Source organism: Podarcis tiliguerta, assembly GCF_965153285.1.
Source record: "Podarcis tiliguerta genome assembly, chromosome: 3".
Lineage (NCBI taxonomy): Eukaryota > Metazoa > Chordata > Lepidosauria > Squamata > Lacertidae > Podarcis > Podarcis tiliguerta.
Genome location: NC_139536.1, coordinates 828,552 through 841,673, shown reverse-complemented (window position 1 = coordinate 841,673; position 13,122 = coordinate 828,552). Strand labels below are relative to the sequence as shown.

The 13,122-nt window shown below is 52.9% G+C and overlaps 2 protein-coding genes across 8 annotated transcripts in view; one reads left to right on the top strand and one right to left on the bottom strand.

Annotated features, from left to right (window-relative positions):
- OST4 (oligosaccharyltransferase complex subunit 4, non-catalytic) overlaps nt 1–13,122 on the bottom strand; it is a 247,664-nt gene that overhangs the window by 55,749 nt on the left and 178,793 nt on the right. The window lies entirely within an intron of this gene.
- DNMT3A (DNA methyltransferase 3 alpha) overlaps nt 1–13,122 on the top strand; it is an 84,475-nt gene that overhangs the window by 16,723 nt on the left and 54,630 nt on the right. For 4 of the 7 annotated variants that reach the window (XM_083432558.1, XM_083432552.1, XM_083432556.1 and 1 more), the window contains exon 3: nt 5,013–5,120. In XM_083432558.1, coding sequence (XP_083288684.1) covers nt 5,013–5,120 — 108 coding nt within the window. The remainder of the gene's footprint in view (nt 1–5,012; nt 5,121–13,122) is intronic. The other 3 variants (XM_083432553.1, XM_083432557.1, XM_083432555.1) reach the window with 1 other exon arrangement.

Below are 13,122 nucleotides of genomic sequence, written 5' to 3'. Positions count from 1 at the left end.
GCTCTCCATCGAGGCGTGCCTTAGGTGTCCGTGGGGTTTTCCCTACAGCTTGGCTCACGGCTTCTGGCTCTCTCACAGACCCCACACCTGGAAAGCCCTAAAGGGGCAGCGTTCAGGCGTGGCGGCTGAGGACCATCCGGGGACTGGCACCCCTCCTGCCAGTCTGCCGCTTGCGCTGTTCTCCGTCACCCTGGCGCAGGGGCCCGCTAAGGCTGCAAGGGAGGCTCCAGGGCTCGTGCAGAGGGCTCCCCGTGGGCTTTGGCCTGGCCCTCCCTCCCCTGTTCTCCGCCACAGTCTCTCGGGCGCCTTTCCCAGGTGACACATGAAACAGGGTTTTGTGTTTCCACTGCATGCGTGCGCCGGTGTGCGCCCCCCCCCCTGCATTCTCCCTCTCTGAGCACAGCAGAACATGCGCGCATCCAGGTGGAAGATTCAGGACAGAGGAAAGAGAGAACTTTCCCCCGCAGCGCAGAGTTGGAACTGTAGAACTCCCCGCCACAGGACCTAGAGGGCTTGAAAAGAGGATGAGGCCAATTCATGGAGGAGGAGAGTGATCTCAATGGCCCCTAGACAGGATGGCAATCAATACCTCTGGAAACCACAGGAGAAGGAGAGTGATTCTCTTTTGTGCCCCCCCCCCCAGCTCCTGTGCCCAGGCTGCCCCAGTGGCGTTCCAGTATCCTAGGCTCCTGCCGGCTGTTTCTGTCACTTGCTGCCTGCTGCGCAGCCCTGTTTCTGCAGGAGAATCCGGCCCACAGAGGGAGGGGGGGTTCTTCCCCTGCCCCCCCCCCCGAACAAGGGAGTTTCCCCTGGAGTTGTTTGGCAGGAGCAGCAGGAGGGAGGCGGGTTGGAGGGGCCCCGGGGGCTTTGCAGGCAGCCAGGTGGCTCTCCGCACCTGAGCCACAGGTGGAGCAACTTGATTTATAGCGGGGCGGACCTGATCCGTGCCGGCCGGAGGGAGGAGCCCCCCTGCGCAGGGGAAGAGGTCTTACCTGACTTTGCCCTGGGATCACATAGCAACCTGCCTGCTTGGCTTGTCGGCCTTCAGGCTACGTCTTCTCTGCCAAGGAAGCGTCTTCTCTTCCTGTCCATCTTCTAGGGCACCTGTCAGTCTCGAGAGGGAAGGGAGGGCACCTGGGGGGTCAAGTCAAACATGCGCCACAAGCCTGGGCAGCGTGTCTGGAGGTCCTGGGCTGCCCAGGCGATTAGACCCTCCCTGTTGGCCTCACCGGTGGGGGTCCAAAGGAAAGCAGAGCAAGATGTGGGCACCAGTTTGAATAATAATAATAATAATAAATAATACAAAATTGTTATTTATACCCCGCATCTGGCTGGGTTTCCCCAGCCACTCTGGGCAGCTTCCAACTAAACATTAAAATACAATAATTCACCAGCTATTAAAAGCTTCCCTAACAGGGCTGCCTTCAGATGTCTTCTAAAGGTTTGGTAGTTATTTTTCTCTTTGACATCTGGTGGGAGGGCGTTCCACAGGGCGGGAGCCACCACCGACAAGGCCCTCTGCCTGGTTCCCTGTAACTTGGCTTCTCGCAGGGAGGGAACCGCCAGAAGGCCCTCAGTGCTGGACCTCAGTGTCCGGGCAGAATGATGGGGGTGGAGATGCTCCTTCCGGTATACAGGACCAAGGCCATCTAGGGCTTTAAAGGTCAGCACCAACACTTTGAATTGTGCTCAGAAACATACTGGGAGCCAATGTAGATCTCTCAGGACCGGTGTTATATGGTCTCAGCGGCTGCACCCAGTCCCCAGTCTAGCTGCCGCATTCTGGATTAGTTGTAGTTTCCGGGTCACCTTCAAAGGTAGCCCCACGTAGAGCGCATTGCAGTAGTCCAAGCGGGAGATAACCAGAGCATGCACCATTCTGGCAAGAATCATAGAGTTGGAAGAGACCACAAGGGCCATTGAGTCCAACCCCCTGCCAAGCAGGAAACACCATCAGAGCACTCCTGACATATGGTTGTCAAGCCTCTGCTTAAAGACCTCCAAAGAAGGAGACTCCACCACACTCCTTGGCAGCAAATTCCACTGTCAAACAGCTCTTACTGTCAGGAAGTTCTTCCTAATGTTTAGGTGGAATCTTCTTTCTTGTAGAGGTAGAGTCTCATCCTGCATACCAGATGGAGCTGGTAAACAGCTGCCCTGGACCCAGAATGGACCTGCGCCTCCATGGACAGCTGTGAGTCCAAAATGACTCCCAGGCTGCGCACCTGGTCCTTCAGGGGCACAGTTTCCCTCTGTGCTGCTCGAATGAGAGCTTTCCTCCATTTGTCATGAATCTCCCAACATCCGTAGGTCTTGGCTTACGAGAGAGGGAGGAAAACGTTTCTCTGTCTGCCTTCTCCAAGGCGTGCCCGTTTTAGAGATTTCTGAAATTAGGCCTGGCGTGATTCCTTTCCAGCCCTTCAACTACTTGTCGTTGTGCATCTCTGGGGGGGGGGAGCCCTGCTGCTGCTGCTGTGGCCCTTGGGCCCTTCCCCCAAGCGGGGGGGGGGACTGTAGGAGAGGAGGACTGAGACTGAGTGAGCCCCCCCTTTGGTCTGATCCAGCTGCCAGGCTCTCCGGACGTCCTGATTTTCCTTCCCATTTTATGGAGGGACGAAAGGAGAGGTGGAGGTGGTGGTTTTGGTGGTGATGGAGAAAGACTCCCCTGAGGTCGTGCAGAGAGTCTCTGGCCAAAGTTGACAGAGGAGTCGTCAGGCCCAGTTCACAGCCGCTTCCTACGCTCCTCTCTGCCTTGACTGTGCGGCTGTTGTGCGGGTCCCTTCTCTGACTTGCACAGCTCCACGCACCTTTCTGTGGTCCCACACGATGCCTTAGGCCCAAAGACCTCAAACTTTCATCTGGTGAACTTTCGGGAGATTTCTGTGTCCGAGTTGGAAGGGACCCCTAGCAGTCATCTAGTCCAACCCCCTTGCCAAGAGAAGAGGGGCTTTGGTGTCCCGGCTGCCCATGGAGGCATTTCGGGCTCTTTGAATGTGCAGCAGAGCCAGTGCGCAGGGAACTGGGCGGTTTTGAAGATCCTCTTTGAAAGCCCCAACACACTCTGAGCAAGCCTTCAGGCTACACCAAACTCTTCATCAGGATAGTAGGTCTTTGGAGCAAAAACCCCAAAGAGAAGCAGGGCTTGGGGGCAGTTTGGGTGCTGGCTGTGCTTTGGCCGCTTCAGGGCGAAGAGGCAGGAAGGCTTTTTTGATTAGTTGCGCTCAGCATCCTCATTGGGCCAAGGAAGGCTGCCTTGCAAACTCCACAGGTCTCTTGGGCACAATTTCCCCTTCCCCTGGCAAAGACGGGAGGCAGGTGTGGGTCGGTTAGTTTCTCGTTTCTGTTGGGGGTTGTCGCCATCCTGGGAAGGGGCTCAGCCCCTGTTCCCTTCCTGGGGGCAGCTCGGGGGGGGGGGCTCTGATGTTTGTTCTGCAGGTTCATTCAGGGGCCACATTCATTATACTAATCTGCAGAAAATATGCTCTTTAAAAAAACACCATGTGCTGGTTTTGGGAGGGGATGGGAATGACAAATGCAGTAAACCCCGTCGGCTTCAGAACTATATTTTCTCACACCCAGTAAATAAAAACAAGCATTTCAAAATGTTCTTTCAAAAAGCAAATGAGACAGTCATTACAGTGGTAACTCTAGCTACGGACATGATCCATTCCGGGGTGCCGTTTGCACCCCGAAAAGCCCACAACTAGAGCGACACTTCTGCACAAGCGCAGAACGCGATAGAGAGCTTCTGCGCATGTACAAAGTGCACAGCATGCTTCTGCGCATGCGGAGAAACCCAGAAGTATACACATTTGCAAGCCAAAAAGACGCAACATGAACCTAATGCAACACAAGTATGACTGTATAGCAGTGCACTAGCAAGGGCTGAGAAAAACATGATTTGAATCAAATTCCTTCATTGGCATGAGCTGGACTAGATGATCCTTGGCGGTCCCTTCGAACTCTACAATTCTGTGATTCCATGAAAAACCTGCCCTTTGTTGAGCTTTCTAGTTGGTGCCAGTTGAATGTCTTTTTCCTCCTTGATCTTGTGAATAGTGCAATTCCACCATTTAGAACGTTACCTCTTAACACTCCCTCCCCCCTCCAAAAAACCCCTGGTGTGGCAGGAGAAGTGTGCTCCTGTGTGTCCTTGCGCCACCTTGCTGACCCACAACCTCACCTGGGGTGATCTCTTTTTTTCTTTTTTTAAAAAATGTTTTATTCAATTTTCTTCAAAAGTAACAAAAATAAAAACAAACAATAACAAATACAACAGCAACAGCAAACAAAGAAAAATATACACAAAAACAATATCAAATCCATAAAATGGAATTCGCAGAGTCCCGTGATTCCCCCCGCCATTCCTTAAATTTTCTTTTCAACTGCATATCATTTCCATTGCAAATTATTTTTCGCTTCAAATTTCCTACACTATCTCTAAAATTACAAGTGTTCTTAAAATCCTGCCAATGTATTAACCTTTTTACAATTCTTTTGCAAATGTATCATTTGAACATTTCCCGTTCTTTTTTACAATTTCTTGTCATTTCGATTTCTGAGCTTTCCAGTTACAGTCATACCTCGGGTTACAGACGCTTCAGGTTGCGCTTTTTTCAGGTTACGGACCCGTCAAAACCCGCAAGCACCGGAACAGTTCACTTCCAGGTTTTGGGGGGTTGCACATGCGCAGAAGTGCTAAATCGTGCTTTACGCAGAAGCGCCGAATCGCAACCCGCATGTGCGCAGATGCGCCGCTGCAGGCTGCAAACGCTGCGGGTTGCGAACATGCATCCCGCACGGATCACGTTTTCAACCCAAGCATCCACTGTAGTTTCGCCATTTCAGCCTAGTCCACTCACTTGGTGGTTTGCCTCTCTTCTCGGGTCGGAACGGCTTCCTCTTTGCATCTTTGGGCTAACAGTACCTGGGCATGAACAATTTCTTCTGGTCTTTTGGAATCTCCGCTTCTACCTGTGGTGACCCCCCTCTCTCTCTCTCTCTCTCTCCAGCAGGGTGAAGAGGACCCTGATGAGAACCGCAGCAAGGCGGAGAGGCCAGACGCAGGGATCCCCGCCAGGAAAGCAGGCCGTCCCGGAAGGAAGCGCAGGCAGCCCGTGGTGAGTGGGGGCCCAGGAGCCGTTGGGGGGCGAGGGTGACCGGGCACAGACGGACCTCTTGCGCTTGCGGGTTCCCATAAATGCCGGCCTGGGCACGGTGGCCGGTGCTGGCAGAAGCCTCTGTGGAGCAGGTTTTGTGTGCCTCCTCTTGAGGAAGGATCCAGGAGGTGGCATTGGCCGAGTTACACAGCAGGGGAGCTGGGGCTTGGCACTTCATCTCCCGGTTCTGAGAGCAGCGGGGGGTCAGGGCTCCTCAGAGTAGACCCATGGTCTCGGCTGGTGCGGAAACCAGGCCACGGAAGGAAGAGAAAGTCCCACATTCTTGGGCCTCTCCGAGAGCCGCAGATCCACGTGTGCGCCCGCAAAGCGCACCCTCCCCTGCCCTGCCCTCTCCTGCTGCAAAGAATACCCCTCCCGGTGACATCCCTCTCTGGAAGCGTGGGCATGCGCAGACATGCCCGTCACCTCTGGCAAAGCGCACAAATGCTCCTGTGAATCCGTTCCTCCAGGGGACGTGAAAGGAGCGGTTTTGGAGGCCTCGGCTGCTTTGAGTGAAGGAGCTTCACATTCTTGGCCTCGTAAACGGGAGTTCAGGAGAGGCGCCGTCTGCGAGACGCTTTCCCGTAGACACCGCCAGGCGCACGGGATTCCGCTCTTGCCCGATGGTTTCCTCGCTGGGCAAGGTTAGAAACGCCCCTTTTGACCCACACAGTCTCCCCAGGGGGATTCCCGTTGTAAGAGGAACGGCTTCTCCCCCACAAAGAAGTCCTAGTGCTGAGAACTATTTCGGAAGTTAGGCTGGCGTCTCCCGAGGACGGAGCCTTCTCAGTGCTGGCCCCCCTGGCTGTGGAAATGGCCCTGGGGATTTCTTCTGTGCGGGAATTTCTTTTCAAGATGGGACGGGGATTCTTCAGTTGCGGTTCCTGCCTTGCAGAGGGCTGGACTAGGCGACTCGTGGGGGCCCCTTCAACCGCTGTGCTTCTCGGTGTCTCATCCGTCTGCAGCAGAGTGTTCCCAGGGGCCAAATCTATCCAGTTTTACATCCTATATTAAATCAGCGTTTGTTTTGCATGTGCTTTTAACTGAAATGTGCTTGACGCTGGCTGCGCCTTCTCGGTTTCATTGCGGTTCTTGATAGCTTGTGTTGTCGCCTGCTGCTCGTTGTTTGATTTCTCGTATTGATTTTATGTGTGTGTGTGTATTTGAAACCACGCCTGTGTTGTAATCTGTGTATGTTGCTTTCCAAATTGCAATGAGGTGGCTGACTTGAGGGGCGAAGCCTGAGGGGCCAGTTGCAATTTCTTTTGCTCGCTTGTTGGAACTGCTTTGGAAACGTGTGAACTGGTTTGTTAAAAATGTACCTGGCTAAATGGGGAAAGGGTGGGTGTGCTAAGGTTGGAATCATTTTCCTGTTTGAACAAACATTTTATTTTATTTTATTTTTTAACATCTTTATTGAAAATTCAAGAAGTACATAATTGTATGTGCACTGAACATGGTGAGAATAAATAAAAGAGAGAGAGAGAAAAAAGCGAACCCGTATAGAAGGGAAAATAAAGTGGGGAGGGAGAAAAACTCAAAACTGTGTAATTTACAGAGTTGTTATTGTACTTCACCAGATCTTAACCTATTACAGTGTTTGTAAGAATGGATTCCAAATATCGTTGAATTTGTCCATGGCAAACCTGTGTTTATTTGCAAGTTGTTCATATGTTGTGTGAGTTTGTATACGTCTTCAACCCAGTCGTAGAAGGGGGCTGCATTTTTATTTTTCCAGTTCATCAGTATCCGTCTTATTGCCATGGTAAAGGCACGGAGGAGAATCCACTCGTCTTGTCCTTTTGCAGGGTACCATGTGCTGGCTGTATAATTCAAGAGGATGTTTTGCTCTGTAAATGTAAGGTTGTTCCGTACCGTTCTGTTGATAGTATGAGTTACCTTCTGCCACAAACCTTTCAATATAGGACAATGGAAAAAGAAAAGTGTTTTAGAGAAGCGTTATCCCTGTTGCATATCCAGCAGTTAGATACCTGAGGTAGACCTTTTTTAAAACAAACGTAATGGGGTCCAGTATACTCTAAATATTATGAGCCTCCATTTAAGGTCCAGAGACATCCTTGATATAGCAGTTAAGACATGATGAGCCTTTGGACAGCAGAACGGTTTCTCGGTTTTTAGCAGAGGTTGGGTGTCCATCTGTCCTGGCTGCTCCAGCTGAGATTCCTGCATCTCAGGGGGTTGGACTGGATGACCTTGGGGGTCCCTTCCAGCTCTGCAATTCTCTGGTTCTCTTTCTCTTGCGCTGCCTATGGGAGATCTTCCGCTGCTTCTCCCTTGTGGGGTCTCTGCTTTGGGTCCTGCCAAACACCCCAGACCTTTATTGGGGGTGGGGGAGGCCTAGGTCCTGGTTAAGCACCCACAACAGGTGGGGTGCCCAGCCCCCCCTCCTGCCCCTCTTCCCCCCCCCCCCATATAATTTTTATTGAGTTTTCATATTTAATTACACCTCATTACACAAATCTATAACATAAAGCATTGGTCAGACAGAACATCGACTTCCTCCCCCCCCCCCTTTCTGACTTCCAAACATTTTTTACTAAATGCTCGCATTTCTATAACCACTTTTTTACATTTTTGGGCCAGGAGTATTCTTGCAGCCGTTGTGGCGTGCATAAACAAATTTACATCTCTGAATTTCCTCTCCGATTAGCCCTAACAAAAATGCCTCTGGTTTTTTTTTTTTTTAAATTGTCATGTCCCTTGTATAGATCTCCACGGGGCAGGGTCTCCTGGTTCTGGGAGCCCTGATCCAGCAGAGCACTGTTGGGGGGCGCATGGGAACGCCTCTTCCTCCTCCTGGCTGTGGGGCTCCTTCCTTGCCTCCCCTTCAGCTCTGCCCCCCTGCCTTGTGGAGCTGCAACCTGATTCTTGGCTGCGTCTGCTGCCAGGGCAAGCGAGGAGCAGAGTTGGCCCCCGGCCACACGCCTGGGAAGGGCTGTTCCCCCAGCGCTGCTGCCTGCTTCCTGAAATTGGATCGGGCCCGGCAGGGCGAGGGGTCTGCCCGGGGCAGGCAGGCAGGCAGGCAGGCAGGCCAGGTTGCTTGGAGGGCTGCTGGATGGGGGCCAGGCTGCTGTCTCGCTGCCGCCAAAGCGGGGGCCCAGCAACAGAATGCTTGCAGCTGCTTGGCTGAGTCCCCAAAATCCTCGTGGAGTTAAAGGGCCAGCGCTCTCTGCTGTGGATGATGCGTGGGGGAGGGGGAGGCCAGGAGTGGGGTGTGCAAGCTCAGCCCCCTCTGTGGAGCTGGCCTGCCCTGCCCCACATTCTTCTATAAAGCAGCCAGACGCAGCCCGAGGTTGGGGCGTGTGCTTGTGGCTTTGTGCGTGTGGAATTTTATTTTACAGCCTTTCTAAATGCCAAGGAGCTCAAGGTGGTTTCCCCTTCCTCGTTTTCTCTCCGTGCAACAACCTGCCTGTCAGGTAGGCTTGGAAGCAGCGGCTGACCCAACGTCACAGCCCGTGAGCATCACAGAGTGCATTTGGACCCTGGTCTCAAGCAGAGACATCACCTTGCCAACAAAGGTCCGTATAGTTCAAGCCATGGTTTTCCCAGTAGTGATGTATGGAAGTGAGAGCTGGACCATCAAGAAGGTTGATCGCCGAAGAATGGATGCTTTTGCATTCTGGTGCTGGAGGAGACTCTGGAGAGTCCCATGGACTGCAAGAAGATCAAACCTCTCCATTCTCAAGGAAATCAGCCCTCAGTGCTCACTGGAAGGACAGATCCTGAAGCTGAGGCTCCAAGACTTTGGCCACCTCATGAGAAGAGAAGACTCCCTGGAAAAGACCCTGATGTTGGGAAAGATGGAGGGCACAAGGAGAAGGGGACGACAGAGGACGAGATGGTGGGACAGTGTTCTCGAAGAGACCAGCATAAATTTGACCAAACTGCGGGAGGCAGGAGGGCCTGGCGTGCTCTGGTCCAGGGGGTCACGAAGAGGCGGACACGACTAAACAACAACAATTCTCCCAGGGACTAAGCCCCCGCGAGAACCCAGAAACCCGCTTTGAATTATCAGGCAGCTGAAATCATTTCAGCCAAAGGAGGTCCTGTGGAACTTATAGCCACTGGATTTTGTGGCAGCCACTTAGAAAGGAAGAGATGGATACTTGAGAAGTAGCCATTAACCATGATAGCCAGTAGCTTAACTCTCATGGTTAGAGGCTGGGTGACAATCATATGGAAGGATTAATGCAGCCTTGCATTTAAGCACTCGCCTGGTCGCCAGAGGCGGGCAGAAGTGGCAGGCAGGCAGGCAGGCGACCACACAGAACTCCACGTAGGCGAGTGAGCGACTGGACTGGCAAGGTTAGGTGGAGCACTCCATTCCTCCTGTGCCCCCTCCAGCATAGAAACCAAGCAGGCTACAAGGGGGACTGAATTCTCCTCCCCCTTCGCTAGCCCCCCGCCAGCTGCTAGAATCTTGGAGCTCCTATAGAAGGCTGGGGATGAATATCGCTCTCGCCTCTTGGTTGGAAACACCTGCTTCCTTGTGCAGCACCTGTGGAACTCCCTCCCACAGGAGGCAGTGAAAGCCACTAAGATGGATGGTTTGGAAAGAGGACCAGTTCATGGACCAGTTCATCTTGTACTTGGATCCTGCTTGTGGGCTTCAGTCGTTCAGCCACTGTGAGAACAGGATGCTGGACTAGAGGAGTCACTGGTCGGATCCAGCAGGCTCTCCTCAAGGGGTGAGGATTTAAGGGAAATATCCCTGACGGGTCCAGTGACAGCTCTGGTGCTGTGGATTTTTCAAGGTCACTGGAGAGATGAAGGACACCTGTTTCAGCGGCAGGAGCAGAGAGGGAGAGGCAGGGGGCGGCTGCCTGGGGCTCAGCTTGCTACTTGGAATTATTAGCAGATTGTCTGGGGCTGGACCCAAAGCTCTGACAGGACGTTGTGGGGTGGGGCGAACCACATCTGCTGGCGCAAGAGAAATGGAAGGCTTACTGTACCCCCATATGGGTACCAGGGGGCCAGGTGGGTGGGTGGTCTCCAAAAATTTAACACATCACCTGGGAAGACAGGCAAACTAATGCTAGTGTACTGGAAGCAGCAGAGATCACAAGTGTTGAAGCAATGATTCTTCAACATCAACTTCGTTGGGCTGGTCATGTTGTGCGGATGCCTGATGATCGTCTTCCAAAGCAACTACTCTATTCCGAACTTAAAAATGGAAAGCGTAATGCTGGTGGTCAACAAAAGAGGTACAAAGACTCTCTCAAAGCAAATCTAAAAAAAATGTAGTATAAGCACCAACAATTGGGAAACACTGGCCTGCGAGCGCTCCAGTTGGAGAACAGCCTTGACCAAAGGAGTCATGGGCTTTGAAAATGCTCGAACTCAGGACGCAAGGGAGAAACGTGCAAAGAGGAAGGCACGCTTGGCAAACCCTCACCGTGACCAACTCCCGCCCAGAAATCAATGTCCCCACTGTGGAAGGATGTGTGGATCCAGAACTGGCCTCCACAGTCACTTACGGACTCACTGTTAAGACCGTGTTGATGGAAGACGATCTTACTCAGCTACTGAGTGATCACCAAAGAATAAGAAGGGTGTTGGGTGCTAAACTGCCCCTTAGATTGGGCTGTTGAGGGGGGTGTTTGCTTCGAAGCCTCTTCTCCCCACCCATCCCTTCCCTACATAAGAACCTTCTAGATCAAGCCAATGCCCCAAGCAACAGGAAGAGGGCCTTCTCGGTGGTGGCGCCCGCCCTGTGGAACGCCCTCCCACCAGATGTCAAAGAGAACAACAACTACCAGACTTTTAGAAGACACCTGAAGATAGCCCTGTTCAGGGAAGCTTTTAATGTTTGAAGCATTACTGTATTTTAATATTTTGTTGGAGGCTGCCCAAAGTGGCTGGGGAAGCCCAGCCAGATGGGCAGGGTATAAATAATAAATTATTATTATTATTATTATTATTATTATTCCTAGGAATCTAGATAGATGACCTCCTGTTCTTCTGAATTGGGTTTCCTTGCCTGCCATCTCCACAGACGATTTGGTTCAGTGGCTGTTTTTTTTTGGGGGGGGGGCAGATGGGACCCTGCTCTGCTGTGGTCTCCCTGCGTGACAGCCCTGTCCTACTTCACTTCCCCACCTGTAAAATGGGAACAGGGTGGAGCTTCCTCAGTCGTGTGGCTGCGTTGGGGGCGGCAGTCTCTGTCGGGCTTTTTGCAGCACCAACCAGACCAGCAAACTCTGCCCCCCTCGTCCAGATGTGGGTCTCCTCTCAATTTCTGCTTCTGGTGAGAGGAGGGGGAAACCCCTGGTGCTTCCCCATGCAGGGAGCATGTTCTGAAATGGCGCCTCCGAGCTTCCTTGCCACAGATGCGAAGTTGCGCAGCCGCTGCAGCCTGCTCTGCGTTGCGCATGCTGAATTTGCAGAAGGCCCTGCGCATGGGTCACATCCCTCCTGGTGCTCAGCCTGCGCAAGGCATGGAGGTCAGTTCCTGGGCAGAGCGGAAAGGGGAAGGAAGGAAGGAAGGAAGGAAGGAAGGAAGGAAGGAAGGAAGAGCTGTGGGTCACAAGGGCATGATTTACAGCTGCGGAGGGTAATGACTATTCACCATCACAACATGGGAGAGTTGTGAACTTGCCCCTTGTGGGTCCCTTGGGTCAGCTTGGATTTCTCCCTGCTCTGCCCCTCCCCAGGTGCCCCTTGCGGAAGAGAGTGGGGCCGGCCCCACTTTGCATGCCGCTCTGTGTGGGTGGGTCGAGGGTGCTATTTTGGGAGAGCCTCACGAGGACATGGGCCTCCAGGGACCAGGAGGAAGCCCTTGTTCTCGCTGCCCCCTGGCCCAGTCCCTCCCTCTGCGCCACGTGTGGGGCGGGGTGACGGCTTCCGTGGGGCTGAGTCAGCCCAGAGGCCTGTCTGCTCCAACCAGATTCTTCTTCACTGCATTATTCCTGGCGGTAGGATTTGGAGAGCTGCCCTTTTTAAAACCTGCCGTTTCTGAATGGCTCTCTCTCTAATCCTTACGACAACTTTGCAAGGTAGGCCAGTGCTATCTGTGTGGTGCAGGCAGGACCGGGTTCACGGCTGATTGTGGGGTTTGGGGTCCTTTACCCGCTGGGCTGCAGGTGCCCAGTTGATTCTGCGGTTGGCATTTGGGCCTGACTTAGTGCTTGGATGGTTGTGACAGCAAACTCACTGAAAGCCAGCTTTCGGTTTGCTGGGTCATAAGATGGCCTGCTCCTAGAATCCTAGAATTGAAAGGGACCCCAAGGGTCATCTAGTCCAACCCCCCCTTGCAGGAATCTCTAGTGAAGCATCCCTGACAGATGACCGTGTTAAAAAATTTCCAATGTAGGAAACTCCACCACCCTCAATAGGAGATTGTTGGTGGGTGCCTCATTGGGAGGACAAGTAACTGGGTCTGTTGCTATAGCAAGTGTCCGTGCCCCCAATTCAGCCGGGAAGTCCGTTCTGTTGGGTTTGGATCTGGCTGCGTCTTAGATGGGGTGCTCGTCCAGTGAGCAAGACTGAGGACAAGGCTCTGAGGTGGAGCCACTGTTGACGCTCCCCCCCCCCCCAAATAAAAAAGGTCTGCTATGATACTCACCTGCTTCTTCCCTCTTGTCGCCCTAGGGGAGTGGGAAGAGAGAGATGCTGCTGTTTTGTACCTAAGGATTAACTTGACCTCACTTGTGGGAGAATCAGGTGTGTGTGTGTGTGTGTGTGTGTGTGTGTGTGTGTATGCATTGACAATCTTGAGTCGCTGTTGGCAGGCAACCCCACTTTTTGGGGTGCCCTCAAACAACCACTTTCCGCCAGATGCAGAGGGCAGGATCCTTTTTGCCCTGGAAAGCTGCCTTTTGGCTGCGACGGATGGGCAGGCAGGATGCTCACAGGAGAGGAGGGAATGCCTCCCTCTGTTGCCAAGGCAACCAGGCTGATGAGGAGGGGGGGGTGATGCTCCTGGTCCTTGCCTTCCCTTCCT